Source organism: Chlamydomonas reinhardtii, chromosome 6 (assembly GCF_000002595.2).
Source record: "Chlamydomonas reinhardtii strain CC-503 cw92 mt+ chromosome 6, whole genome shotgun sequence".
Taxonomy (NCBI): Eukaryota; Viridiplantae; Chlorophyta; class Chlorophyceae; order Chlamydomonadales; family Chlamydomonadaceae; genus Chlamydomonas; species Chlamydomonas reinhardtii.
In genome coordinates, this window is record NC_057009.1 from 3,859,185 (window position 1) to 3,885,117 (window position 25,933).

General features: G+C 68.1%; 3 protein-coding genes across 3 annotated transcripts in view; 1 reads left to right on the top strand and 2 right to left on the bottom strand.

Annotated features, from left to right (window-relative positions):
* CHLRE_06g278175v5 (uncharacterized protein) overlaps nt 1-1,457 on the bottom strand; it is a 4,143-nt gene extending 2,686 nt beyond the window's left edge. The window contains exons 1-4 of the mRNA XM_043063113.1: nt 1,215-1,457; nt 848-1,041; nt 391-605; nt 10-88 (exon numbers count right to left, since the gene is read on the bottom strand). Of these exons, the coding sequence (XP_042923818.1) occupies nt 10-88; nt 391-605; nt 848-1,041; nt 1,215-1,413 (687 nt within the window). The 5' untranslated portion in view covers nt 1,414-1,457. The remainder of the gene's footprint in view (nt 1-9; nt 89-390; nt 606-847; nt 1,042-1,214) is intronic.
* Nucleotides 1,458-1,557: 100 nt separating this feature from the next.
* Nucleotides 1,558-12,959, top strand: CHLRE_06g278176v5 (uncharacterized protein). Its single transcript, XM_043063114.1, has 20 exons — nt 1,558-1,784; nt 1,954-2,148; nt 2,256-2,317; nt 2,591-2,705; nt 2,943-3,031; nt 3,299-3,736; nt 3,940-4,073; nt 4,296-4,649; nt 4,820-4,896; nt 5,155-5,345; nt 5,628-5,724; nt 6,013-6,161; nt 6,492-6,676; nt 7,048-7,241; nt 7,481-7,661; nt 8,151-8,446; nt 8,827-9,039; nt 9,391-11,289; nt 11,474-11,638; nt 11,874-12,959. Exons 2-20 carry the CDS (start codon nt 2,098-2,100, stop codon nt 12,552-12,554), a joined length of 5,571 nt encoding a protein of 1,856 aa, XP_042923819.1. The 5' UTR covers nt 1,558-1,784; nt 1,954-2,097; the 3' UTR covers nt 12,555-12,959.
* A 2-nt stretch (nt 12,960-12,961) lies between these two features.
* On the bottom strand, nt 12,962-25,857 carry CHLRE_06g278177v5 (uncharacterized protein). The gene is made up of 21 exons (XM_043063115.1): nt 25,535-25,857; nt 25,105-25,276; nt 24,566-24,909; nt 23,928-24,344; nt 23,359-23,760; nt 23,072-23,137; nt 22,846-22,968; nt 19,833-22,622; nt 19,343-19,462; nt 18,865-19,056; nt 18,318-18,700; nt 17,781-18,093; nt 17,125-17,661; nt 16,811-16,878; nt 15,929-16,659; nt 15,730-15,800; nt 15,390-15,470; nt 15,086-15,227; nt 14,824-14,904; nt 14,564-14,642; nt 12,962-14,404 (listed from the first exon to the last, which is right to left on the bottom strand). The coding sequence occupies exons 1-21, from the start codon at nt 25,715-25,717 to the stop codon at nt 14,026-14,028; spliced, it is 7,674 nt and encodes a 2,557-aa protein (XP_042923820.1). The 5' UTR covers nt 25,718-25,857; the 3' UTR covers nt 12,962-14,025.
* Nucleotides 25,858-25,933: the final 76 nt, after the last annotated feature.

Below are 25,933 nucleotides of genomic sequence, written 5' to 3' on the forward strand. Positions count from 1 at the left end.
GCGAGCCACCCAGTCCGCGCCGCCGCTGGTCGCGCCCGACGGCGCGCTGGTGCTGGCGCCGCCGGTGCCGTTGGGTCCGTCGCCCGGCCTGCTCGGGTGCGTGTGTGCGGGTGCTTGTGTTCGCTTCCGTGTGTCCGCGTGCGCTTGCGGGGGCCGTGCAAACTGGGGTCTACGCTGTGCGGTTGAGACGTGCAGCGCTATGCGTACGGCCGCCGTGAGCGCATTCTCGGTCTCCATGCAGCGTTTCCAGCCGCCCCGTCGTTCCACGCTGCTCCCCAAATCATCCATGTCACCCCTTTCTCTTCCCTCCCGGCCCCTCTCCCCTCCCTCCTCCCTTCTACTCCCCGCGCATCGCCCCCTGCCCGGTCCCCTGCCGTCCCCGCCCCGCACCTGTACAGGTGTGTCCGCTTGCCGGTCTCCACGTCCCAGCGGCAGATGCCGCCGTCCTTCGAGACGGTGAAGGCCGTGGCGTCGTCGGAGGTGAGGCACACGGCTGTAGCCGCTAGCCGGTGCGCGCGGCTGCAGCTGGGCTCGCAGTAGCCGTCCTCTCCTGGGGCCAGCACTCGCACGCGGTGTGCCAGCTTCCGCTGCAACCGCCCCGCCGCCTGTGGCAGGGTGGGACAGAGTGCAAACGTGCGCGTGCAGACGTGAACGCAGGCGTGCGCATCCAGGCGTGCATTAGGTCGGTGTGCGGCGGGCTATGCAGGCTAGGCGTCATGTAGGGCCCCGGCGATGGTCACAGCAGCCCCAAGGAATGAAGGAACGTCATCCCTTAAAAGGGATGCGCACGCGTGCCCGGTCAAGCCCCGCCGGCCACAGCAGAGCTGCATTGGCATCCGCTAAGTACCTGTGCTACGTCATGTTGGAGCCGGTCCGCCAGTCGCTGGGACCGCGCTGCAGCGTCCAGCGTGCGCGCCCCCTCGTCCTCGTCCTCCTCGTCCCCCTCCTCGTCGCCCTCCTCCTCGTCGCTGCCCCCCGTCACGCCGCGCCGGTCGTCCCGCTCATCCTCCTCGTTTTGCAGCTTTGAAAGGTACTCCCGCGCTGTGTGCCAAGGTGGGGAAGCGCAGCGCACATACGACGAGCCGTGTTGCTCAGTCGTCAGAAAGCCGGGGATTCCGCCGCCAAGGTCGGAAGCATTTCCGAGCCCAGAATACCATAATGGCATGCAAAAGCAACATTGATGATATCGTATAGCGCGGCCATGCTGTGCTCACCTAGACGAAGCCGCAGCTGGTCCGCCGTCTCCTGCTCCTCCTCGTCCTCGTCCTCCTCCTCCTCGCGCTTCCGGTCATCTTCATCAGCTAAAAAGAAAGCATCGCCATCGTCATCGGCTTGGCTCTTTTTCGCCTTCTTTGCCGGCTTGGTTCCAAGCCCACCCCGCTTGCCGGCAGGCCGTGCCCCTGATTTCTTCATGGTTGTATGTGTGAGTTAATCATGGAGAAGGTGGTGCAGATACCCGAAACCTGTTCCGGTTGCGATGCAATCGCAAATTAACCTTTCGACGCCCTGTTTTCACTGCAAGCTCATTTCAATCGCACAGGTAGATAAGCAAGAATACTTTCGCTTGATATCAGAGCTTCAGTCAAAAGGCTCGCGTCTGAAACTTCAACTCTTCTTGAAAGCTGACAGTGCCCCAGGGCGTTCTTCAAAGCAAGACCTACAATTCTTGAGGCCAAATGGATGTTACTCTGTCTGTTATGATTGATTTTGGGGCGAATAGCACATCAACGGGCGGGCGCTGAAGCCATGCGCGCCAAAGCGGTCTCCGCAGTGCGTAGGCAAACGTAAGCGCGTATGACAGCAAGCGAACGTCTCACCTGCGGGCCAGGGATCGGTCATGCGGACGGGGAGTGCTAGCAACGCACATGTCGCCCGCGCTACCTGCGGCCACGCCCGTGTAGGGCTTCCGGGTCACGCATTTAAAGCTGCTCTATATTAACTTGCTGGCCGCAGTACAATGCAGGCACGCCGCTTCCGGTGTCTGACCTGAAACACGGGCGGAAGTTGGCACCCGGCACGCGTCCAGCAAAACAGGCCTCAGCAGTCGAGCAGGAACTTCGACGAACTCCCCGGCTTTGCGGCAACGTGACAGCCAGGATGAGGCAGCAAGTGTGCATCCCCTCTGGCTGCCAGCAATGGGTTTCCCGGGTGAGTGGGCTACAGAGTGCGTGACGGAGTCTTTGGTCATGCCTGGGGCATGGCCAGGAAACGTACTCCGCTTCCCATCTCATACACATCCACATGTGCACACGCAGACGGTAACTGTGGGCGTAGATCGGTTTGCCTACATGAGCAGCCTCGCCATCTACGTGTACAGGTAAGAGAGGCCCACGCCGCCAGAGGCCCACCATCCCGAGATGCCCTGACATGGCGAGCTCGCATCTACAACACTGTCGCACCCCGACCACCTCCCGTGCAGCCCGTAGACGCCCGCTCCCTCGCCCTCTCAACCTGTTACTTACACCCCGCACGCCGCCTGCTGCTGCCGCTGCGCCTGCTGTTCCCACGCAACCACACACGCACACACACACACACACACACACACACACACACACACACACACACACACACACACACACACATCACACAGCTCCAGCAGCTTCATGCCGCTGGCCATCCTTGCCAAGCACGAGAAGCACCTGAGCGCACTGGCGCTGTCGCCCTTCCACTCGCACCTGCTGGCAGCAGCCATTGGGACCAACCACGTGAGAGCGAAGCAGGGTGGGCGACCGCGCAGAGGAGCGGGTAGAGAGGACGATGAGGACAGAGGGCTGGGGATGGGGCTTGGGATGGGGATGGGGCACGGGGGATGGCTAGCAGGAGCGGGTTGTGGCTGTCGAACACATGGCGGCAGCAACAGCCAACAGCAGCGCGCAACTTTATTAGTGGCTACACAGCACTTGATCATCGCGTTGCACTTGCACAACCCCGCGGCGCCACAGGAGATGCGGCTGTATGACATTGACACGGAGCTACCGGTATGCAGCACCAGCTACAGCGCACCCAAGGCCAATGTCCACATCATCACCTGGTGCGCGCGCCGGACTGGGCAGCTGCAGGGCCGTTGGGGACCGGAGGGCTGGGTGCCGCGGGGCTGGGGTCGGGGTCGTGGAAGCTGGCTGTGCGAATGGGGCTTGGGCAGGCAAGCATGTCCGGCCTGCGCACGGAGGAGGAAACAGCGAAGGTGCTAGATGACGAGGATGAGGAGGAAGAGGCGGTGCAGACGGGCACAGCCCGCATACCGACTGCCGCCTGGGCGCCACTCTAACCCGTCGCATCGCACGTCCTCCGGGCGCAGGCACCGCACGCAGGAGGGCGTGTTGCTGCTGGCCGCCGGCTCGCATCTGGTGGCCTGGGACGTCAGTGCGGCGCTAGACTCGGACGGCCACGGCCACAGCGCGCTCCAGCGCACCGCCAGTGCCAACTCGTTGTCGCCCTCGCCCGCCGCTTCTGCTAACGGCAATGGCGGGGGCGGGGGCTTGTTCTCTAGGCTCAAGGGCGGCTTGGGCGGCGGGGGCGGCGCCGCCGCCGTCACGGAGATGACGGGCGGCGCGCGGTGGCTGCCGCTGCGCGACTTGGGCCAAGCCATCATGGCGTTTGAGCAGTGCCCGCCCAGCGCGGCAGGGGCCGGGGGAGGAGGTGGCGGCGGCGGCGGCGGGGTGAACATGGTGGCGGTCGCGACGGCCGATGGCAAGGTGGTGCTGCTGGAGCTGGAGCCGTCCGGCCTGGCCGTCAAGTGAGGGGGCTGGGGTTGGAGCTGGGGCTGGGGCTGGGGCAAACGACTGGGTGGGCTAGGGGGTCGGGATGCAGGAGGGCAGTAGACGGGGCAGGGCAGCGCCGCATCGGCAGTAGCCGGTGTTGTCATGGATCCGGTGTTCACTGCCGCTTCCGTCGTTGTGTTGTCACCTGCTCCTCCTCCTCCTCCTCCTGGCTCCGCAGGTATGAGATGCGCTCGATCTCACTGCCCGACGGCGTGCCGGCCACGTCCGTGGCGTGGGAGCCGCTGTCCACCAACGGGCTGCTGCTGGTGGTGGGGCGGGGCGGCGCACTGGCGCTGTACGACAGCGGGACAGGTGTGGAGAGGGAGGGCGCCCGGGAAAGGGAAAGGAAAAGGGGAAGGAAAAGGGAAAAGAGAAAGAGAAAGAGAATTGAAAGGGCATGCGGCAGGGCTGCCCTCAGTGGACACGCACGCGGGCGGCATTGCCATACGACGGATGGCACCGGCCATGTTGACAGCGCACCCTGCCAACACATTTTCCAATTCCCACCACGCCCGTCCCCCACCCCCGGAACAGGCGAGACGGTGCTTCAGTACGCCAAGCAGCCCGCCACCGCCTTCCGCTGCGCGCAGTTTGTGGCCAGCCAGCCTGGCAACTTCCTGCTCAGCAGCAGCCGCAGCGGCGCGCTGCAGCTGTGGAACGTGTCGCAGCCGCAGCCGCTCCGCCTGCTCAAGCCCGCAGGCGGCCTGGTGCAGGGCTTTGCGCTGCTGCCAGCGCCGTCCGCAGGCGCGAGCGGTGCAAGGGCGGGGGCAGGGGCGGGAGGCGCGGGGAAGCGTACGGCGGTGCTGGTGTCGTTCGCGGACGGCGGCGTGTGCGTGTATGACCTGGCAAGCCAAACCACGCTGTGGCGGCAGGAGGGCGGCCACACGGGTGCGTCGGCAGGCCGCGCGCCGCGCGCGCAAGAGCTGTATTTAAATGTATGCCTTCGGGAGCACAAGGGAGGGACACACTGTGTGATTGCGATGCATTTGCGGTGGGTTGTGCGACAGTGTGTCTGAGCTTAACCTGTCCTTGCACGTGCATCATGCATGCACCCGCAGAGACCATATTCGACTGCCGCTTCTGCACCACCGACCCCAACCTGCTCGCCACCGCCAGCTTCGACTCCTCCGTACGGGTGAGCACCCTACCACTGCTGCACATGCCCCTAGACCGTGCGGGCGCAAGTTCGCGCAGCCCTCGGCGCATGCGCCTGCCTGCCTGCCGTGCTGCATTGCCCAACACCCCCCCACACAACACACACACAGGGCACACACACGCACACACACAGGGCACAAACAGCCCAACCGTTACATACACGCACATGCCTCCAGCCTTCGCCCTTCGCCCTCCACCCTCTTATCTCGTCCCTCCGCCCCATGCGCCCCGTGCCCAGGTGTGGGACGTGCGCACGGCGCGCTGCATCAAGCTGCTGGGCGGCGCGGAGGGCATCCTGTACTCCGTGTCCTGGTCCGCCGACGGCAAGTTGCTGGCGGCGTCCAATGACAGCGGCATGATCTACATCTACGACTACGCCCGCGGCATGCTTATCAAGGGGCTGCGGCAGCACACCAAGCAGTCGCTCAAGTGAGGCGGGCCGTGGGGCATGGGCTCGAGTGGGGGCAGAGGTGCTTTCACCATGCCAGTTAATAAAGGGATGGGGCATGGGGGTTGGGTAGGCATTTGGCACGATGCGGCGCGAAGGCGGACGCCGCAACCAGCTTTGCTGGGCTTGAAGGGTTTGTACCAATACGGGCGTGATGACGGAGGCAGGAACGGCGTGTGGCATCGTTGTCCCCTGCTGTGCCGTGGCGCGGCGTGCCATGCAGCTCTCCTGAAGTCGCGCCGCCCGCTGCCCGCCCCCCGCAGGGTCGCCTTCCACCCCGTCAAGCCCACGCTCCTGGCGTCCTCCTCCGTGGACGGCACCGTGTATGTGTACACGGTGGACGGCGAGACCGTGCGCACGGTGGGTCCGAGGCCGGTTACAGTGCTACTACTGTATGGCTGGATTGCTGTGGCCGACAACCGGGCAGTGCCCTTGGCCCCCTATACGCAATCCGCTCAGTCCTCGGTCCAGCCAGCCTACCCTGCCCGTCCTTCTTATCTCCTGGTCACTCTGCGCCTACCCGCCCTGCCTGCGCGTACCCACTTTGCATCGCCTGCTCCAATGAAGTTATGCCTGGAATGCCTGCCCGCCCCCCGCTACACCTCCGCTTTTTCTTATCATCAATGAATGTAACCCCTCCGCCCGCAGCTGCGGCACTTCTCTCCGGTGTCGTGCATCGCCTGGGGCGTGCTGTGCCCCGAGCTGGTGGCCACAACCACCGACCACGGAGAGCTGCACGTCTGGGACACGTCACGACCCGCCGCCGACTGCCTGCAGCGCACGCTGGAGGCGCACACGTGAGCGGCCTCGAGGACTTAGGGGAGGGGCGGCAAGCGCCAGGGCCTTGTACGACATGTGCATTGACACGGTGGGGTCCAAGGCGTGCTCGCAGTGTGATCTGGGGTTGCGGCGGCGCTCGCATGTGCGTGTGCAAAGCCCATGCGCGACCTGTGCACTCGTGTGCTGCTCGCTGCATGCCGCTCTGCCTTCCCGTTTCCCCGTCGCTGCCACGCTGTACTCAACCCCCCCTTCCCCGCATGCATGGCTACCCCGCCGCCTGCCGCCCACGCGCAGCCCCGCCATCACGTAATCCCGCCCGCCCCGCCCCGCCCGCCTTTGTCCTGCAGTGCTCGTACCTTCAATGTGGAGTTCTCGCCGCTTGTGAAGCACTGGCTGCTGAGCTCCTCCAACGACCGCACCGCGCGCGTGTGGGACGTGTCCACCGGCGACTGCCAGACGGTGCTGCAGGGCCACACTGCGGAGGTGCGCGCCGTGGCGTGGCACCCGGAGGTGGCGCACATCTGCTTCACAGGTAGTCAAGTGAAGGAAGCGCGGTGGGGGTGATGGTGGGGGTGATGGATATGGTGGGGGGGTGCAAGGATGGCGATTGCGGTTGCATGGTAGTGGTGGGGGTTGCAGTGTTGGTGAACCCGTAGTCAGCGATGCGGCCGATGCCGCACCCTGGACTAGGAAGCGCTGGAGCGACTGGCTTGCGGGGCGAGAGGGAAGACCTGGTGGGCGGGCATGCGGGCGATGGGCTTGAGAACGCGGGAGCAGGCTCGACTTCTAAGCCGGCGACTGTGCGGCACGGTTTGGCGATAACGCGGGTAATGCGGTGAAGCGCTGTCGTTTGCCGGGTGTTGACGTGCATGCTCTGCATCGGCGTCTCCTTGCCGCCCGCAGGTTCTTGGGACTCAGCGGTGCGGGTGTGGGACGCGCGCAACGGGCGCTGCCTGCGTGTGGCGAACGACCACCACGCCGACGTGTACGGCATCGCCTGCCACCCCGCCCGCCCCTTCTTCATCGTGACCTGCTCCCGGGACACCACCCTGCGGCTGTGGAGCACCCTCGACCTCACGCCACACCTGTTCCCCCAGGTACAGCGCCGTCCGTGAAGCCGCTGCCTCCCACCTGGCTTGCGCACACTGGGTGCTACCGCGCAGTATCATTCACAGCGCACCGCTCCCGCTCCCTGCGTCCTCATTGCGTCCCAGCAACCGCTGCCGCGCGTCCACGACTGCTGCCACCTCACCCTCACACGCCCGCCGCCCCGCACCACCTAACCACCGCCCACTCTCTCCCACCCGGTGCCGCCGTGTGCCGCCTAACATGCCAGGCTCTGCTGCTGCCGCTGCCCAAGCTGCGCTGCACAGCCGAGGAGGCTGTCAAGGCGCCCGAGTCGGCGCCGGCGCTGCTCAGCGGCGCAGCCAGTCGCGAGTTGGCGGAGCGGCTGGCGGGGTCGGCGGTCGGGCCGCTGGAGCGCTTCGCAGCGCTGGCCGATTTCTTCATGCCGCCAGGTGGGGTGGGTGGGGGGTTCTATTTGCCAGCTCAAACTAACCAAACCATGCCAAACTAGCGGAGCACAGGCAGCGGCGACGGGGGGGAGGCGAGGGGCAGGGGCGGTTCGTGCGTAGCAGTACGGTACGGCACCACTAATGCCGAAAAAGCTCGTGGTGGAAAGCGAGTCTTACGCGACCGAGTGTGGTCACATCTTCCTCCGAATGCATTTCATGGGAGCAGGAGTTACAGCAAACCCTCAGCACGGTATGCTTTGGTTCAATGGCTCACGTGGCGCAGAACTTGGCATCGGGTTGCCACCTTTTCGTCGCCCGTAACCTTTGCCGTGATCGTACCTGGCCATCACCCTGGCCGCAATCAATCGTCCCCTAGTTACCGTACGAGGCCGCCTGCCGCTCGACATAACGTTGCGAAACCCGGCGCCTTGCCTCGCCTACCTTATGCGGCCTTGCTTACGTCCGCTCCCCATACGCCCTGCTCGCTCGCAGCCTGCCAAGACGCTTTCTGGGAGCTGGCACGCGCCGTGAAGGCCAACGCCGTCTCCGGCATCAGCGGCGGGCCCGGCGGCGCGGGCGACTCGGGGCCATTGATGGCGGACCTGGGGCCTCTGGGCTACGCCAGCCGCCGCCGCGGCAGCAGCGCGGGCCGCGGCGGCGCTGGCGGCGGCGCCGGGGGCGCGGGCGGCGAGGAGGGCGGCGGCGGCGGCGCGCTGCACCACTGGACGGTTGCGCGGCTGGCGGTGGGGTCGGCGGCCAACCACCTGGAGCTGGCGGCCAGCAGCAAGGTGGGCGGGCGCAGGCGGTGCGAGGGTGCGGTGCGGGGGCGGGGGCGCGGTGCGATGAGAGAGAGATGGCCGGGACGACGGTGCGTTTGTACGGCGGTACGGACCATGTCCTGTCCTGGCGTGCGCGTGCCTGGTGGTGTGGACGGGTGACGCCAGGGTTAGGCTGACCGCGACGTTGGGCAAGGACTCCGCCAACCGTCCTCTCTGCGTAACCCGCGGTGGTGGAATATTGTGGGGTCCTTGGCAGCAACCAAGCATGGATGCCAGCTTGCACGCCCAGCCTTTCCGCTCCTGCCAGCCCGCACTCATCACTGGCGCCGCGCACACGCTCCCACTGTCTCACGGCGTATCGCCCCTCAACACGTTTTGCTGGCACGCAGGCGCGCGGCGGCGGCGCGGGCCGGCGCGAGGAGCTGCTGCGGGAGGCGGCTCAGCAGCACCTGGTGGCGGGCAACGTGGAGCACTGCTGCGAGCTGCTGGCGGAGCTGGGCGACTGGGACCGCGCGCTGGCGCTGGCGCCCGTGGTGGGGCTGGGGCTGTGGCAGCGCCTCATGCGGCAGCGGGTGGCGGCGCTGGCGGCCAGCGAGTCGCAGGTGCGGAGAGGTTGGGATCGGGGAGGTGGGGATCGGGGAGGCGGGGGCTGGGGAGCCGGGGATCGGGGAGGCGGGGGCTGGGGAAGCGGGGGCTGGGGAAGCTAGGATGAGGTGAGGGAAAGGGATGGTGGGAGATCCCTCCCGCTTCCTGCTGGTGCGCGCGGGTGCGCGCTGCAACCTGTGACACAGTGGGTCCAGCCTCCAGGCTACCGCCCATTCGCATTTCGTGCTAGCCCACCGCCCGATCATTGCATATACCACCCAGCAATCCACCCTGCGCATGTGAGATGACCGGAGCCCGTGCCGCCCTGCCACCTCCCTCCTTCCTCCTCCCCACCGCTTGCGCTGCAGAGCCACGTGAGCGACGTGCTGCCGCTGTACCTGGTGTCGGGCGCCGTGCCGGCCCTGGTGGACGTGCTGTCGGCGTCCCAGCTGTACGACACCGCTTTCAACGTGGCGGCGGTGCAGGCCAGCGGAGGCTACGCCGCCCTGTCCATAGCAGGGCCGGCGGGGGCGGCGGGAGGGGCGGGAGGCGCGGGGGCAGCAGGGGGCGTCAGCCACTCGGCCGGGGACCGGAGCCACAGCGCTGGGAGCAACAGCTACCCCAGCGCCAGCGGGGTCGGGGCGGCCTTGGCGGGGGACGCCATGCCGCCGCCCTCCTCGCCACCCGGCGTGGGAGACGGCAGCGGCGCCGGCTCCTCGGCCGTACACGCGGCGCCAGTAAGTGGCGGCGGCAGCCTGCTTGCAACAATAACCTCGCCGACGGGCATTTCGGCTGGCGGCACCGGGACATCCGGGGGCGGGGCGTCCGGCGGCGGCTCGACTCTGCCGCCGCTGCGCCCCGGCGGCCTGCCTGCCCTGGCCCGCGCGCCGTCCCTGCGGCCGCCGCCGCTGGCGCCCATCCAGACCTCCGGACTGGGCTTCGGTGGCGGCGCGGGAGGGCCGCTGACCTCTCCACCGCCGACAGGCGGCGGCGCGACGCCGCCCGGCAGCGCTGCGGCGTTGACGGGCGCTGACTCCGGCAACGCCTCGCCCTCCGCCACCGCCCTGCGCAACGACACGTCGGCGCCGCTGCCAACCTTGGCGGCGCCGGTGTCGCCGCCGCTGGGGCCCGCGCCGCCGAGCGGCTCCAGCGGACAGTTGCCCATGCCGCCGGCGATGGCACCCGCGCCGCCGCCAGGCGGCATGCGCTCCGCGCCCTCCATGCGCGGCCGCTCGCTGGTCGCCGTAAGCGGTGGTGGCGGCGGCGGCGGCGGCGGAGCCGCCTCAGCGGCGGCGGCCGCCGCCGCCAGCCGGGAGGCGCTGGAGCGCGCGACGTCGGTGCGCTGCTCGCAGGCGCGTGTGTACCTGATGCAGGGGCTGCCCATGCAGGCGGCCTGCTGCGCGCTGTCGGTGGACGACGTGGGCGGCGCGGTGGGACTGCTGCTGCGTGGTGGCTGCGAGGAGGCAGCGCTGGCGCTGGTGATGGGTCTCACGCGGCCGCTGTCCACTATGGCGGCCGCCGGCGGCGGCGCCGCCGCCGCGGGCTCGCCCGTCTCGCCCGGTGCCGCTGGCGTCTCGCTCGCCGCATTCGTGGCGGTGGCGACCGCCCACGGCGGCGGCACCGGAGGTGCCGCCGGCACCGGCGCCGGCGCGGGAGGCGGCATCGAGGCGCTGGCGATGGCGCTGCGGCCACGTGTGATGGTGGCGGCGGCGCAGCGGCGCGAGGCGGCGGGTGATTACCTGACGGCGGCGGAGCTGGTGCGGCAGCTGCCGGGCGCGGGCGCCGGCGCCGCTAGCGGCTTCCTGCGCGCCGCCGACATACGCGACCTGCTGGCGGGCCGCTGCCGCGCCCACAGCGACCCGCTCACCACCAACCGCGTCTTTGCGGCGCTTGGGCTGCAAGAGCATGCCGTCTACTCCGCGCCTGCCGCCACGGCGGCGGCGGGCGCCTCCGCCGCCTCCGGCTCCTGGGACGGCTTCCGCGCGCTGCTGCTGGGCGGCGCCGCCGAGGCGGCGGCGGAATGGGCGCTCAAGGCAGCGGGCAAGCTGGTGGACGGCGGCCGGCGGCCCAGCCTCACGTCGCCGGAGTGGGAGCAGGCCTGGGCGGCGGTCAACAGCCTGGCGCCGAGCGCGCTGGGGCGCAGCATGTGGCTGGAGGTGTTTGGCCTGGCTCTGTACGCAGGCGCAATGGCGGCGTTGGAGCAGGGCAGCGCCGCAGTGGGGCTGTACCTGGTGCGCGTGCTGGAGGCGTGGGCGGCGAGCACGCCGGTGAGTTGGGGCATCCCGCACGTGTGGTATGAAGGGGTGTTGGCATTGGCCGTCGCGAAAGCTAGCATTATGGGCTGTTGGCAAGAAAGCCACGGCGCTGCGTGGACGGTATAGGGCACTAGGTAGGCACCTTCATTGTCAGCTGGTCGGCGCACCGCGTGTCTCGCGTCTTGCCGCCGCGCAGGGCGCCTGCCTGCCAGTGTCGCAGGCCCGACTGGCGGCGGAGGTGAGCGAGGGCCTGGACGCCTGCCTGGGGCTGCCGGGCGTGTGCGGCGGCTGCAGCGGCGCCGAGGTGCGCGAGGTGCTGTCGGAGCTGCTGGCGGCGCCGCAGGGCAGCCAGTGGATGCAGGTGAGGGCCGCGGGACATGGAGGATGGTGTGTGCGGTGTGCTGTAGACACGTACGTAATTTATTGGAGTGGGAGAGGGAGAGCCGTGGTCCGCGGCGTCAGCGTGTGGAGGGCAGCGCGTGTCGGGGACGCGCGTGCAGCCGTGCGACCGGCTGGCAGTCGACGCAGCTTGCCCGCTACGGCAGCCCTCTGACCCGCTCGCCCTTGACACATGGCTCCGGCACGCCGACCGACAGGGCATGCTGCAGGCGCGCCTGGCGGCAGCGGAGGCGCGCATGGCAGGTGGCGGCGGCGCCACTCCGCCCATGTCGCCGCCCTTTGTGGCCGGCCGCTCCTCCCAATCCACCGGTGGCGGCGCCGACGATGGCCCCGGCGGCCCCAGCCTCGTGGCTCTGGCCGGGAGCTCCATGTCCCGGAGCGCCCGACGACTGGCGAGCCTGGGCGGCAGCGTTGGGGCTGGCGGCGGTGGCGGCCGCGGCGGCGGCTTGGACCTTGGCGCAAGCTCCGGCCGGCTAGCTGCGGGCGGCGCAGTCGCTTCGGCGCTGGCGGCGTTGTCGCCTGCCGCTGCCGGGGGTGCAGATGGCGCGGGCCGGGCGACCGCGGGAGGGGCGGGGGCGGGCGGCGGCACAAGCTTGATGACCCTGGCGGACTTGGCTCGCGGGCCCGTGGTGGTGGCGGCGGCGCACGTGCCGTCTCGCTCGACTGGCACGGCAAGCGGCGCGCTGCCGGTCTCGGTGGTCAGCGGCGGCGCCATCCGTGGCCCAGCTGTGGCGCTGGACGGGGAGAGTGTCGGAAGTGACGAGAGCGGGAGCGGAGGGCGCAGCAGCGCGTTCGTGTCGCTGAGTGAGGCGGTGGCGCTGCGGCGCGTGCTCACGTACAGCCCGCTCTTCAGCGGCAAGCTGCTGCGGCTGCCCTGATGCACGGCTCCTAGGTGGGCGGCACAACAGCAGCGGGGTGATAATTGAACGGGCAGGACAACTGGGCAAGTCGGCGCCCCAGTTGCCCTCGGTTGGTGGTCTGCTGCTTCAAGCAGAGCATGAGGCGATGTACTTCGGGGCCGCATGAAATGGCTGTGACAGTGTTTACCGACTGGGCTGACTGTAGCATGCAAATCTTTCCGCCATGCCTAGGGCACCCCACTGAGTAACGGTCCCGATGACGCGTCTGCGTGTGGAGGTTGAGCGGGTTGGGGTGGAGCAAAAATCGAACTTGAGCTTGCGCTTAGGAAGTGCAAGGCCTTAGTTAGCATGTATTTATGTGTGATAACGCACTCAGCCTGCTCAGCGGCAGGAGAAAGGGCCACTGTTGTCATGAATGTACGTCAGTGAGAATTGCGCATCCCGCGGAGTCGCGCACGTTTGCGCGCTATCCTTGAGGCCTAATCTGAGGCCCCAAACTACAGCTACTTCAGCAAAGACTCGTGCCATCTTGAATTGGATCCATTGTGGTACAGCCCACACACGCCAGCTGACACAGTGACACTGTCCAGCCGACCGGCCGGGGGAATCAGAGGCTCCCTCGCAGTCGCCGCGTTCCCTCCATGTGTTTGGTCTACACACGCACGGACGCGAATGCACAGGACAGCCGGGCTGCCCCAAAAGGCTTGCCCGCATCTAAAGACGTCAACGTTGATGCACTCGCAAAAGGAAAGCACCGGGCCGAATTCAAAGGCCGCACGCAGCCGGTTCGGCCCCGTTCGTGCTACGGATAGCTACGGACGACGTCAAGCCACGTTTTCTCCCCCCCGAGGGGGTGCGGAGGCTGACCGCCACCCGGTAGGGCAGCTCTGTATCAGCGATCAACACGACAACCGCAACTTCCATGTGACAAGCTATTGTTGATACGGCAAGTGCTCGATGCGCGGCGCCTGGGCAGGTCCTGCTGCCGATCTGGTTCGACCTACCATTCGCATTCGCATCTACGCATTTCAACCACCATACCAAACCCTCCGCCCGAATCCTGTACCTTGCTTTCGAGCCATCCCGCATGGTCGTGTTCAAGCATGCCTCTATTGAAGCACACAGACTCCAACTGCTTCTTCCTGTCTCCGGCGGCCATGCCAGGGCTTCCTCAGTCCAGCATGGGAATGCCACTTGCCACTTTGCTCCAGAATGCATCGTGCCCAGCAAGCTACCCGCTGCACCAGCGCCATGGCACGCACGGCATGCAAGCACAAGGTACTCTACGTGCATGTTTTAATGTCGCGATGCAACTGCTTCAACCTAGTACACAAGCTTGGCAACGCCCCAATGCCCGAACATGCAAAAGTACTTGTGCAAATGCGTATCCTGCCCAACAGGTAAACCTCCACGCCCAACCCCTACTCGACAGCCATGACGGGAGGAACCTGTCCTGACATCCAGCGCTTCGTACGTGTCCTTGGCAGCCTCACAACTCCACCTGTTTGCTCTTGCCACATTCATTCTGCCCCTCCCCCTCGTCATGGTCATCATCGTCAAGGCCATGCACCTCCCGGGCCTGCTTCCTCGCATCCTCCCGCATCGTTCCATCGTCAGTGCTGCCGTCCTCACTGTCGCGACCGCGGCCGCTCCGCTTGCTGGCGCCGGCGCCCTGGGCACCTTGCGCCTGCACGGCTGCGGCCCCGCCACAGCCGGTGGCGGGCCGGGCTGCTCCGGCGGCCCTCCCAACGTCACCGCCGCCACGTTCCCCGACCACCACCTTGCGCGTCTGCTTGTTGTACAGGTGCACGATGTCGTCGGGCGTGGTGGCGTCCTCGGGCCGCTTGTCGTCACGCACGCGAATGAACCTGCGGCAAGGGGCAGTCGTCAGCAGCTGCGCCCGCCCCAGCAGCACCACACACACCCGCCTCACGACCTTCGGCTCAGCCTGCCTAGCTCCTCGATAGCCCCTTCCGTGCCCATCACCCGCCGGCCCCGTCACGCACGACGGCGCGCGAGCAACGCACCTGGGGAAGCGCATGCCCACGCCACGCTCAGTGTGCAGCCGCCCAGAGGCAGCGCGATGCACCGGAGACAGCGTCAGGTCTGGCGTTCGAGGCGAGATGGGGGGCGGGCAAGGCGGTCAGGCGGGTGGTGGGATGGGCAGCAGAGTGGCGTCGGGTGCAGCGGGTGTGCGGTGGCGCGCTGTGGCGATGGGGCACTTGGGCACAGACTGCCGCGCGGGACATGCGAGTCAAAGCATGCAAGGACCCTGATCCCGGCTCACCTGCTCCGCGCAGCTCCCACACCTCCGTTGGCTCGAACCAAACGCTGCACCGCTCGCCTGTGTTGTAGTAGGGCTTGGGGCCTGCGGTGCGAGGACGCATGAGGACGCGGTCACATGGCGTATGTGCGTATGTGCCTGGGGGATGGGTTGCAAGTAGCCGTTTCCAGTTGGGGCTCCCTCCCGGCCGCACCAGGCTGCTCTCCACACGGCATAAACGAAAGGGAGCGCTTGTGCGCGAGCACGACAATGGCGCTCCCCACACCTGGGATGATGGTCGCGCCCAGCCGCTCCTTGGCCGCTGCGTAGAACTGGTCGCTGAAGCCGCTCATGCAGCGGCACAGCGACTGGAACTCCTCGCGCACCGGGTCCCACACCGCCAGCAAGAATGGCGAGAACCACTTGACCTGCGCGGGCGGGAAGGGCGCAGCAGGTGAGCGCACTCAGAAAGGCTGCTGGGGCTGCAACCAACCACCGTCCGCAGACAAACCGCCCCTCTGTACTGTACGACGCCAAGTGTCTCCCAGTGGAAAGAGCGCAACCGTCACTCCCAAGTCTCCGGCGCTCACCTTGCGGCCCTGACCGTACCAGGCGCCTATGGGCACCACGTCCACACTGTCCCGCAGCCCCTCGCAGTAGTCCCGCTTCACCTGAAAGCAACAGGGGCAGCAGCAGGCGGGCGCAGAAGTCTCAAGGCAGGGTGCGCAAAGCAGGAGAACCAGGGCGGCCCAATCATGACAGCACGGCGGCAGACACGTACACAAAGGCGTATAGTCCGTGAAGACGGTTGTTAGGCATACGGCACACACACACATACACACACACACACGAGTGTAGTCCGTGAAGACGGTTGCAAGCCATACGGCTCTCTCTCTCGCGCACACACACACACACACATTCGCTACTTGCCTTGATCCAGGCTTCGCTGCGGCGGCTGGGCTCGTAGGCGGAGGCGCCATCCAAGCGCTTCAACATCAGGCCTGGTGTGGGCAGGCCACATGCAATGGGAGTCGCAAGGGGGAGTCCGGACACGAGCTGGTGCGGGACACCCGTGACCAGCCACGCAGCTCCCACCTGCACCCTGCCCCCCGCACTGCAGCCCACTCACCTTCTGCCCCTGTGTTGAAAGACTGCAGCAGCATGTCCATGACCGCCCTGGATGCGCCCATGGACGGCGGCCCGGGTTGGCAAGGTGGCTGCTGTGCGGCTGCCGCCGCCGGGTCGTGACCACCGACAGCCGCTGCCTTGGAGTGCTCAGGTGCCGGCGGCGCGCCAGTGTCATCCGCGTGCGGGCGGCCGTAGGGGCCTTCGCTGCCTGGGCCGTCCTCGTCTGAAGACAGCAGCTCCACCACGGCTGGTGCGGCTGCCGCGGGCGCGGGCGCGTGCGCAACTGCAGCAGCTGCCGGGTCCTCCCCACAAGGCTCCAACTTAATGCGCGCTTCGGCCACCGCGGGCGCTGCTTTTCGGGGCGCTGCGGCGTGAGCTGCGGCATCGGAGGCTGTAGCAGCTGCGGCAGCGGCAGTAGCCGGCGGCCGCCGTCTTCGAGGCTTGCCGGCGGTGGCCGCTGGCACCGCCGCCGCCGCCGCCGCGGCTGCGGCATGCAGCGCAGCCGCAGCGGAGGCGACCTCCTCAAGGCGACGCGCACCAGGCTCCCCGGGCGCCGGCCACATACGGACCGGCACCTCGGCTGCCGGCCCCTCCTCGCCGTCCTCCCTGTCCACTGCCGACGGCTGCAGCGGCTGCAGCGGCTGTAGCTCCACGGCTGTGGCCAGCATGACGCGCCCAGGCGACATGCCGGGCAGGGCGGCAGGCAGCAACGAGCGGCGCTCGCGCAGGGGCCTGCAGCAGCAGCAGGTAGAAACGTACACGGGTAGATACAGGCAAACATGCTTCCTTTTTACATGGGCAGATCACATGTGAAGCCACGGATCCGGCCGCCGCTGGCGAAGCCCGATGTGCCCAGCCAACCGACCGCAGCCGCCACACGCACCTGTGCAGCAGCGAGGTGCCGTTCCACTCCAGCAGGTCAAACACAAAGACGCACACCTGCACCGTCACCTGCACGACAGAAGGGCAAGAGGGCATGAAGGGACTGTTCACAACGCAAGGCAATGGACGCGGCCGCGCAGCGGGAAAAACCACTGCTTTCACTGCTCCCAAACCAAAACCTCTCCTCCATTCTCCAGCTCACCACCGGCACCAAGCCTCACCGCTGCGGACTCCGGCAGCCCACCCTGACGGTTGGCCTGCTTTGGGTTCTGCCATGAAATGCCACCCACCTCACCACCTCGCCACCCCGCCCACCTGGTGCTGCTCCACCTGACCCCGGGCCCGCGTGGCCAGCTCCTGGAAGGCCTTGAGGCGGTAGGCGGGCGGCGGTGGCGCGCCCTCCGCCTCCGCCGCCTCCGCCGCCGCGCGCAGCTCCTCCTCCGACAGCCACTCCACCGCGACCACCTCCGCATCCAGGATTAGGCTGCGGGTGCTGCCGGCGGCGGCATGGTTGGCCGCGGCGGCGGCGGCAAAGGCGGCGGCGGGGGCGGGGGCAACGGCGCTGGGCGGCTCCTGGGTAGTGGACGCCGGGGTACTACCAGCGGTGGACACATCCGCAGCAGGAGCGTTCTCGCCGGCGCCAACGTGTGTGCCCATGCCCGCTTCAGGAGTGGGGCCTGGCGGCTGTGCTGGCACACGCGCCGCCGCAGCCCCCTCTGCCGCCGCCGGCTCCTCGGGGCCTGCCGCTTCCCCGGGCTCCGCCGCAGGCCCTGCGGCCGCGTGGCGCACCATGGCGCACACGTCGGGATGCGCGTCCGTTACGTCCTCACAGTTTCGGCTGAAGATGGCTACCTGTGCATCGGCGTGTGTGCACGTGTGTGTGCGGGTGCGGGTGACAGACAGGGAGAATGCATGGTATAGAGTAAGGCCTTAAAACCGTCCCCATCAAGCCCCTCCCTCGCCCGCCTCACCCGGCCGTCCGGCAGCAGGTGGATCTGCGCGCGCCGCCCGTCGTACTTGTACTCCACCAGGAAAGGCGGCAGCACCAGCGGCGACCAGGAAGACGACGACGACGACGATGCAGGTGGTGCTGAGGGCGGTGTCGACATGGCAGCAGCTGCGCCTGCTCTAGCGCCGCCGGTGCCGCCGCCGGCCGCGGCGCCTGCACTGGCTACCGCTACAGCCGCCGGCGATGCGGACTGCAGCTGCAGCAGCCCGTCCGCCACACCAGCACAGGCGTTGGCGAGCATGGGCTTCAGCGGCACGCCCAGCGTAAGACCGCACCTGCGTGCGTGGGTTGGTCGGTTGGTTGGTCCGAAGGATACGGGTCCGTGGGATACGGGAATTGGCTGGGCACGGCATCCAGGCACGGGCTGCGCAGAACGCATGTTGTGTGGTCCCAATAGCGTGCACGGGGCATAGGCTACCAGTGCCAGCCGCCAGGCCCACCACCACCACCACCCAGTCGACATCCCGCCGCGCGCCATCCGTCGCCCTCCACCGCGCACCTGGTGCGCAGGCCCTCAATGCCGTGCCGCAGCAGCACCGGCACCAGGATCTCAAAGTTGGGGCAGGTGTGGTAGGCCTCAAGCACAGCCGCCCCCGCCGCCTCCAGCTCCGCCTTGCTACAGCCCAGAGCAGCCTCCGCCGCGGCACCGCGCTGCCGCGCCGCCGCCGCCTTGCTGCCGCCGCCGCCGCCGCCCTTGTTGCCGCCACCACCGGCCTTGCTGCCGCCGCCGCTGCCCTTCACGGGTGCTGGAGATTGCACGGCGGCTGTAGTAGCCGAGCCGTCAGCGGCGGCCGCCACCGCGGCTGTGGCCCGCTGGTGCAGCAGGACGGCGCGGCCCAGGGGCGCGAGGACGCTCCGCCAGTTGGCGCCCACACGCAGGTTCTGGTCGCGACAGGGGCGTAAGGGGGCGTGTGCAAGAGTGGTATACCGTACTAGGCTTCGGCCTACTTAAACCCCGGCGCGCACACCAGCGCAAACCCGCGCTCTGCTTGTAGAGCCCGCATGGGCCCCCACTTCGGCAGCCTGCACGCGTGGCTGCCACTCACCGATATGAGGGTGCGCACCAGGAACCGGACCTCCACGTCGCGGCAGGCGCGCAGCAGCCCCAGCACCACCGCCTGCCGCCGCGCCGCCACGCCCTGCCCCTTGTCCGCCGCGACGTCCCGCAGCGCCGCCAGCAGCCGCCCACACAGCAGCGGCGCCGGGTTGCGCAGCGTGGACTGCGTGCGGCGGCAGGCCTGTGCGTGCATCGCGCATCATCAAAGCAATTCACGAACAGGCGTCCGAGACATGCATGCGCCGTGCTCACAGGGGTCTGGGGGTGGTCTGCCACATTCCTCATGTTGCCTTCCTCGCTCAGTGCTGCTTCACGCCCCGCCAACCCTCACCCTTATAAGCGCCCTCCCTCCCCCCTCCCGCGCATATGCGGCTGCAGCGTCTCCTCGCAGCGCTACTGTTTCCTTGCGGGACTGGTTCAGAGTGAAACCCCTCCCTCCCTCCCTCCTAGCCAGCCCGCCGCCTCACCGCCGCCACGTCGCCCAGGTCTCCGTGCTCGCGGTACAGCTGCTTGAGCCGCGCGGCGGAGGCGCCCGTGGCGGCCTGCAGCGCGCCGCTTACCGTAGCGCCGCCCACGTTGAGCTCCGTCTGCGCGTGCATGTTCATAAGCTCACGTGGACGCCGTGCGCACGTTGCATGCGGTATGTCGTAGGTAGCATTAGCCATGCGGCACAACGCTACTGCAGCCATGGAGCTCAACCGGGGTACAAGCAGCAGCGAGATGGCCGATGCACGGTGGCTGGTGCGCGGATGCTGCGTAAATCCTCGCCACGCCTGGGTTTGGGACACGCTACCGCTCCCAATACCACCCCGGCCCCGCCCCCGGCGGGTCTCGCGCTGGAGCTGGCCGCTGGGCTCCAAGGACATCGGTAACAACGCGTCTGCTACACTACTGTTCCTGCCTACGCCTTCACTTCTGAAATAATCATGAATGTAACCCCCGCCGCCACCGCCCCACCTTGTCGTACTCGGGCGCGATGCGGCCTGTGACCAGGTACAGCGCCGCCACTAGGTCGCGACCTGGGTCGTCCGCCGCCGCCAGCACCGACCGGAACATGTTGGTCAGCGCGTCCGAAATGGCCAGGCGCTTGGTGGTGGAACTCAGAGCAGACAGGCACAACGCCACGTGCAGGTACGGCGTGGGGCCGCGGCCGGAGGCTGCGCCTGCGGCGGAGGCGGCTGCGCTGCTGGTACTGTTGGCGGCGGCTGCGCCGCCGTCGCCGCAGTGCGCCGGGCCCCAGCAAGCGTGCCGCACAGGATCGTAGCGCTCAAGCGGCAGCAGTAGCGCCTCACGACAGGCCTCCCACGACATGGCGAGCGCGGCTGCGGCTGTAGCAGCATCAGCAGCTGTGGCTGCTGCAGCAGATGTGGAGGCGGGTGCGGCCGGGGCTGTGGCCGGCTGCAGGGTCGCGGACATCACCTGTCGGGCGGCGCCTTGCCCTTGCGGGGTCTCGGCCTGGTGTATGTCGCCGCCTGCGTCCCCACCGCAGCCATCGGCCTCCGCCGGCTCCTGCTTTACGCGCGGCGGCGCCACCTCGCCCCCTACAGCCCCTGGTGCCGCTGAGGCTGAGGCTCCACCTCTGACGCCCGCTCTTCCCGCATCGGAGCTGCCCCCGCCGCCACGACCAGCCCTGCCCCTCGCCCCGCTAATCCTCCCAGAGGCAGATGGCGACTGCGTTTTGCCGCGTGTGAAGAACGGGTGCAGCGCAGCCGCGCCAACGCAGCCTATCCCTTCTCCGGCCCCAGCCCTGCCGCCTTCATCATTACTGACTGGTCTAGGACCGGGTGTATCAGGTAGCTCGACCACATCGTTGCCGGTGCGGGCCATCTTGCCTGGCGTGCTGTGCGCCGCGGCCGAAGCTGTTTCCCCATCGCCGAACGTGGTGGTCCCATACGCAGGAGCTGCCTGCACTGTAGGGCTGGCTGCAGGCGCCGGTGCTCCGACGGGCACGGTTGGTGAGTACCGGGGAAGCCCCAGCCGGAGACGCTTCGATGGCGGCTGCACCGCCGCTGGAGGGCTGCTGCTGCCATCTTCCCCGGTTAGCGACAATGTCCCTGTTCCTCCTGCAGCCTCTAGCGCTCCAGGAGGCACACCACTTGCAGGCCCTGTGACATGGCTACCGTTGTGGGCGGCATCCGGCTGGGCCTCACCGCTTGGCTGCGCACCAGGCTCGACCTTGACTGCTGGGGCTGCGGCCGCGGCCTCGCTGGCCCCACCTCCTGATGCCGCGCGTACCGACGTGCCGCCCGTCAGAGCTGCTGTGCCAGCATCAACGCCCGCCGCCGCGCCAGTGCCCGCGCCCACGCCAGCTTCCTCAGGGAACGGCTCTGCCTTTCCCTGGCCGCGCTGCTGGGCCGGCCGCGCCTGCTGGCGACCCAGTGAAGGCTGGCTCCCTGAAGGCGCCTGCTCCTCCTGCTGCTGCCGCCCCTGCTTCGGCTCATGCCTCTGAGCCGGCTGGCTCTGCTCACGCGGCTGCTGTGGCTCCTGCTTGGGCCGGAGCCCAAAAAAGCCCGTGATAGACCGCTGCCCTGCACCGCCGACGCCAGCTTGCGACCCTGTCCCAGGCGCGGCCCCTCCCTGTGGTGACAGCTTTGGCCGCTTGGCTGGCCGGCCCTCACCAGCGCTGCCGCCACCGCCTCGGCCATGGGATGCTGCGGCACCGCGCCCCCGGCCCCGGACCTTGGGGCTAGGCGAAGATGAGCCCGGCTGTGGCCGGCCGCCTACGCCGCCGCCGCTGGCGGCGGCGCCGCCGCCATCAAAGAAGCGGTTAACAGCCGCCGCCAGGTCGCCTCGCGCCGCCATCAGCAGCTGTTGCGCCTGCTGGCGGTTCGCGGCGCCGCCAATCACCGCCATGAGCTGGGACACGGCGTCGTCGCCGCCGGCGCCGTCATTGGCGTCATTGCCGCCGGCGCTGCCACTGCAGTCGGCGTAGCCGTCAATGGCGCCGGCAGAGCCAGGTGTTGGGCCTACCGCATGGCCGCAGGCATCGACATCGCCGCCTGCGCCTTGATCACGCGCTTGGCTTGCCGGAGGCAGCGAGGTGCGGTCTAACCGGCCTAGTTGCTGCTGGCGTTGCTGTCGCCGCTCCTGCGCTGCTGGTCGCTCTGCTGTCGCCGTTGTGCAGGCGCCCGGCTCCCCGCCCGCGGCGCCTGTGTTACCGCACGCTCCGCCCTCGCCTCCGCCCCTGCGGCTGCTGTCGTCATCATCGTCATCCTCATCCGAGATCAGCACCACAACATCCGCATCAGCCCCGTCCCCTACAGGCAGGCGCCCCACGCTGCTCGGCCGTGTCACAGCTGCTGGGGGCAGCTCCGTAGCTGTGCCCTGCTTTTGCGCCGCCGTGCCGCACGGTGGCTCGGGCCGCTGTGCCCGGTCTGGCGCTTGCTCCAGCGGCTGGCCGCCCTCCGCCGGCTCCTCTCCCACCGCCTCCTCCCCCTCCTCATCGTCCTCAAAGTCCTGGTCTAGTTGCACCACCTCCGCCTGCACCACCGAGACCGCTGCAGCACCACCACCACCGCCTGCCCCTGCTGCTGCCACTCCACCTCCTCCACCTGCGGCGCCGGCCTTGGCCGCCCCCGCGTCAGCCGGCCGCTGCTGCTGCCGCCTCGCGCCGCCCCCGCCCATGGCTGCCAGGAAGCGGGCCTTGCTGGCGGTCTCGTCCACCAGGCTGCGGAAGCGCGCCAGCATGGCGGCACGTGCTCGCTCGCCCTCGCGGTCGCCCTCCTTGACGCCCACAGTGGGAATGACCTATAAAATAAGATAACAGGGTTAGGACAGGGGCAGCCAAAGGACTGCAGGGCTGACCGCAGGCGGCATGAACGGGGACTTACAACCCCACACGAAGAGAAAACCACAGCCGCACATCCCACCGCCACCGCCTAACACACACGTAAGCCTTGCATCCAGCTGCACTCCGGCCCCTGAGCCCCTGAGGCGCCGAGCGTCTGAGCCCCTGAGCCCCACACCGCACCTGGCGCGGCCGCAGCCACTTGACATATTCCAGCAGCTCTGGGTAGCTGGAGTGCTCCGAGTAGGGCACCAGATGCACCGACAGCGCGCCCTTGCTGTGGACCGAGAACACCGAGCGCTTCATCTGGAGACGGAGGGGGTGAGGGGCGAGGTTTGTGTGTTAGCGGACCATAAGGATAAAGCAAGGTGTGCAAGCAGTTGAAAGACACAGGCGGTCAAACCCTCACCTCGTAGGTCCAGCCCGTGGGCACGAATCCCACCACGCAGCGAGCGCCCATGATCTCAGCGGCACGCTGCGTGGCCAGTGCAAAGGGTGGCGCAGGTAGGGTCGGCAGCACGTGCACGGTACACACGCGGCTCCCATGCCGGTGGGAAGTGGCCTGCCCTGCCCTGCCCTCTGCTCCCACGCTCTCAGCACCAGGTAAAACGCATGCAACGCACGTGTCAATCTACCCACATAACACAGCTCAAAGCCTCACATTTTAAGTGTTCTATACAGGAGCACAGACCCTACCTGCATGTTGACGAAGTTGGGCCGGAAGTAGGGCCACGTCTCGCCCAGTGTGCCCCATCCCACCACGTGCACGGGCGAGGCGGCGGGGTCGTCCGTGAACACGTCTGACAGCCGCCGCGCACCGCCCGGCAGCGTCAGCCACTGGTGGCCCGCCTCCTGCCCCCGCGCCGCCTCGCCTGGGGCGGCAGCTTCTCCCCCCTGGCGCTGCTGGTCCTGCTGGAAGTGATCGTGGTCGTGGTGATGGTGGTGGTGCTCGGCTGCTCCTGCGGCCTCCAACCCGTCACGTGCTGCGGCTGCGACCCCAGCGTCCGGGTCCGGGTTTGGCTCGGGTGGCAACAGCAGCCGCAGCACGTCCAACTTGGTGGAGGACACGTGTATGCGCAGGCCGGTGCGCTCATGGATCTGTGCGTGAGACGTGGTGCGGGCCGAGAGCGTCAGTCAGGACGGCCTTGCCTTTTGGATCACAATGCAATGCTGCATCCTACCTCTCTCCTCCCTTGGCGGCAGCCTCACAGAAGGCCCCGACGCCGCAAATAGCTACGTGGCTGTTGCTCGCTCGCGGCACCCACCCGCAGCAGAATGCGCTCCTTGCCGATGACGTACGTCGAGATGAGGTACAGCCGGCGGAAGGGGCCGCGCCCGCTGCCGCCCGACCCTACCTCCCTCTCGGTGGGACAGCTACCGCCACCGCCCTCTCCCTCGACGCTGCCGGGGCCTGGCTCCCCAACCGGTTCCGTAAAGGGCGGGCCAGGCGCCGCCGCCTCGGCACCCCTGGGGGCACTGCCGTCACAGGCAGCCCCCACCGCCGCCTCCTTGCCAGGGCCAGTCTGCTGCAGCGCCCGCTGTACCGCCGCCTGCCCCTCCTCTGCCGCTGCAGCAGGCGCGCCCACCGGCCCCGACGTGCCGGCCGCCTCCGCTGCCGCCTCGCGCTGGTCCTCCTCCCACATCGCCGCCACCTGGCTGGCCACGTAATCCACCGCCTCATCCTGCAGGCACACGCAAACAGCCACACGCGCAGCTCCTTCCCTGTGCGAGGTTTCTACCACGAAGGCCCAGAGACCGCAAAATTGGCGCGGTGGCCCCGTTTGCGTCGTTTACGCCCAGACAGTGTCCAGGTGCGCCAGGCGCGCGCATCTCTCGCTGCACCATGCCTATGCCCATGCCCACGCCTGCATCTATCCACCGCACCGGTCGCGCCATACCTTACCTGGGTTGGGAAGGTGTGTTTGGGCTGGCAGTAGGTGGTATCGAGGAACACGCCCTCGCACCCCCGCCAGGCGCCCAGCTGCGGCCACGACTGCATGGCGGGGCTGTAGCGCATGTCGCCGCAGTGCAGGTAGCGAACCGCGCCCGCGCCACTGCTACAGCCAGCGTCAGCACCTCTGGTACTGCCGCCGGCACTTTTCGCCGCGTCGGTGGCATCGACCCCTCCGACTCCTCCTGCCCCTCCTCCGGCAGCGCCGCCGCCGCCGCCCCTGGGCAGCACACGGAACAGCAGCTGCACCGCCCCCGGGCAGTGGTTGGCATCCACCAGCGTCACTTCCACCAGGCCTGCACGGGATGACATGTGGCATGTAGCCAAGCCACGCAGCATGACCCCGCTGACGCAGCACCCCCGCCATCCATCCCCACCCCCATGCAGTGCCATATCACGCCTTCACAGCCAGCCCTGCAAATGCCCGTCCCCTCCGCTCAAGGCTGCAGCTCCCCCACTCAAAACCCATTCCACATTCCACAGCCACCCACCCTCCACCACCACGGGCCGCCCCAGCGGCAGCGGTCGCAGCCAGGCTGTGCTGACGCCGGTGAGGTGCGCCACTAGGCGGGCCGTCAGCTCGGAGCAGTACACGGGGCCCGCGCACCAGGCCTCACTCAGGCCAGTGTAGTGGTCGCTGTGCGCGTGTGTCAGGAAGTAGGCCTGCGGCGGCGGGGCAGCAGCCGCGGCGCAAGGGGTGCACGGATACCGTATAAAGAATCTCTGGCGACAGTTCGTGCGGGGGCAACGCCATGCCTGGCCATGCCACGAGGCGTCGTGCCAGGGTCTTTCACAATTGTCGTCGCCGGCACCGATCGGCGAGGGCGCATGACGCTTGCGTGCCGTGCCGCATCGAGATCGGCTAGACCAGGAGCAACAGGCGCCACACAGCCCGCCCAACCCTGGCCGGCCAGTGCCCACCTTGACGCCCGGGTGGGCGTAGCGAAACGCATCCACCGTCACGGCGCCGCCCGTGCCCGGAATGACCTTGTGCGCCGGCACCGTCACTGCTGCGGCTGTGCCGCCGCCGCCAGGCCCTGCTCCTCCGCTGCCTGCGGCCGCAGTTCCGCCAGCGCCACGACTTCCAGATCCGCGGCGCTGCATTGCGCTTGGCCGCGACGCTGCGGCTCCGCCGTCCGAGACTCGCCAGCCAGGGCCAGTTTCCCGCCTTCGCTGGTGGCACTCACCACTGCCACGCCGTGCGTGACGCGGCACCGCCAAACCCGTTATGCTAGTCCATCTACTACATCTGATATGGAATCAAAAAAATCAAGCATTGATGCATGGTGCCAGAGGCAGCGCGTATGCCACTGCTCGCTC

Excerpts from the sequence above, each read along its gene's own strand:
- CHLRE_06g278176v5 (XM_043063114.1), top strand. The coding sequence starts at position 2,098 with ATGAGGCAGCAAGTGTGCATCCCCTCTGGCTGCCAGCAATGGGTTTCC. Across the intron at positions 4,074-4,295 it reads GCTGTACGACAGCGGGACAG|GCGAGACGGTGCTTCAGTAC; the intron begins GTGTGGAGAGGG and ends CCCCCGGAACAG. Across the intron at positions 7,662-8,150 it reads CGATTTCTTCATGCCGCCAG|CCTGCCAAGACGCTTTCTGG; the intron begins GTGGGGTGGGTG and ends GCTCGCTCGCAG.
- CHLRE_06g278177v5 (XM_043063115.1), bottom strand. The coding sequence starts at position 25,717 with ATGCAGCGCCGCGGATCTGGAAGTCGTGGCGCTGGCGGAACTGCGGCC. Across the intron at positions 15,801-15,928 it reads TTTCAACACAGGGGCAGAAG|GCCTGATGTTGAAGCGCTTG; the intron begins GTGAGTGGGCTG and ends TGCCCACACCAG. Across the intron at positions 14,405-14,563 it reads GTGGGCATGCGCTTCCCCAG|GTTCATTCGCGTGCGTGACG; the intron begins GTGCGTTGCTCG and ends CCCTTGCCGCAG.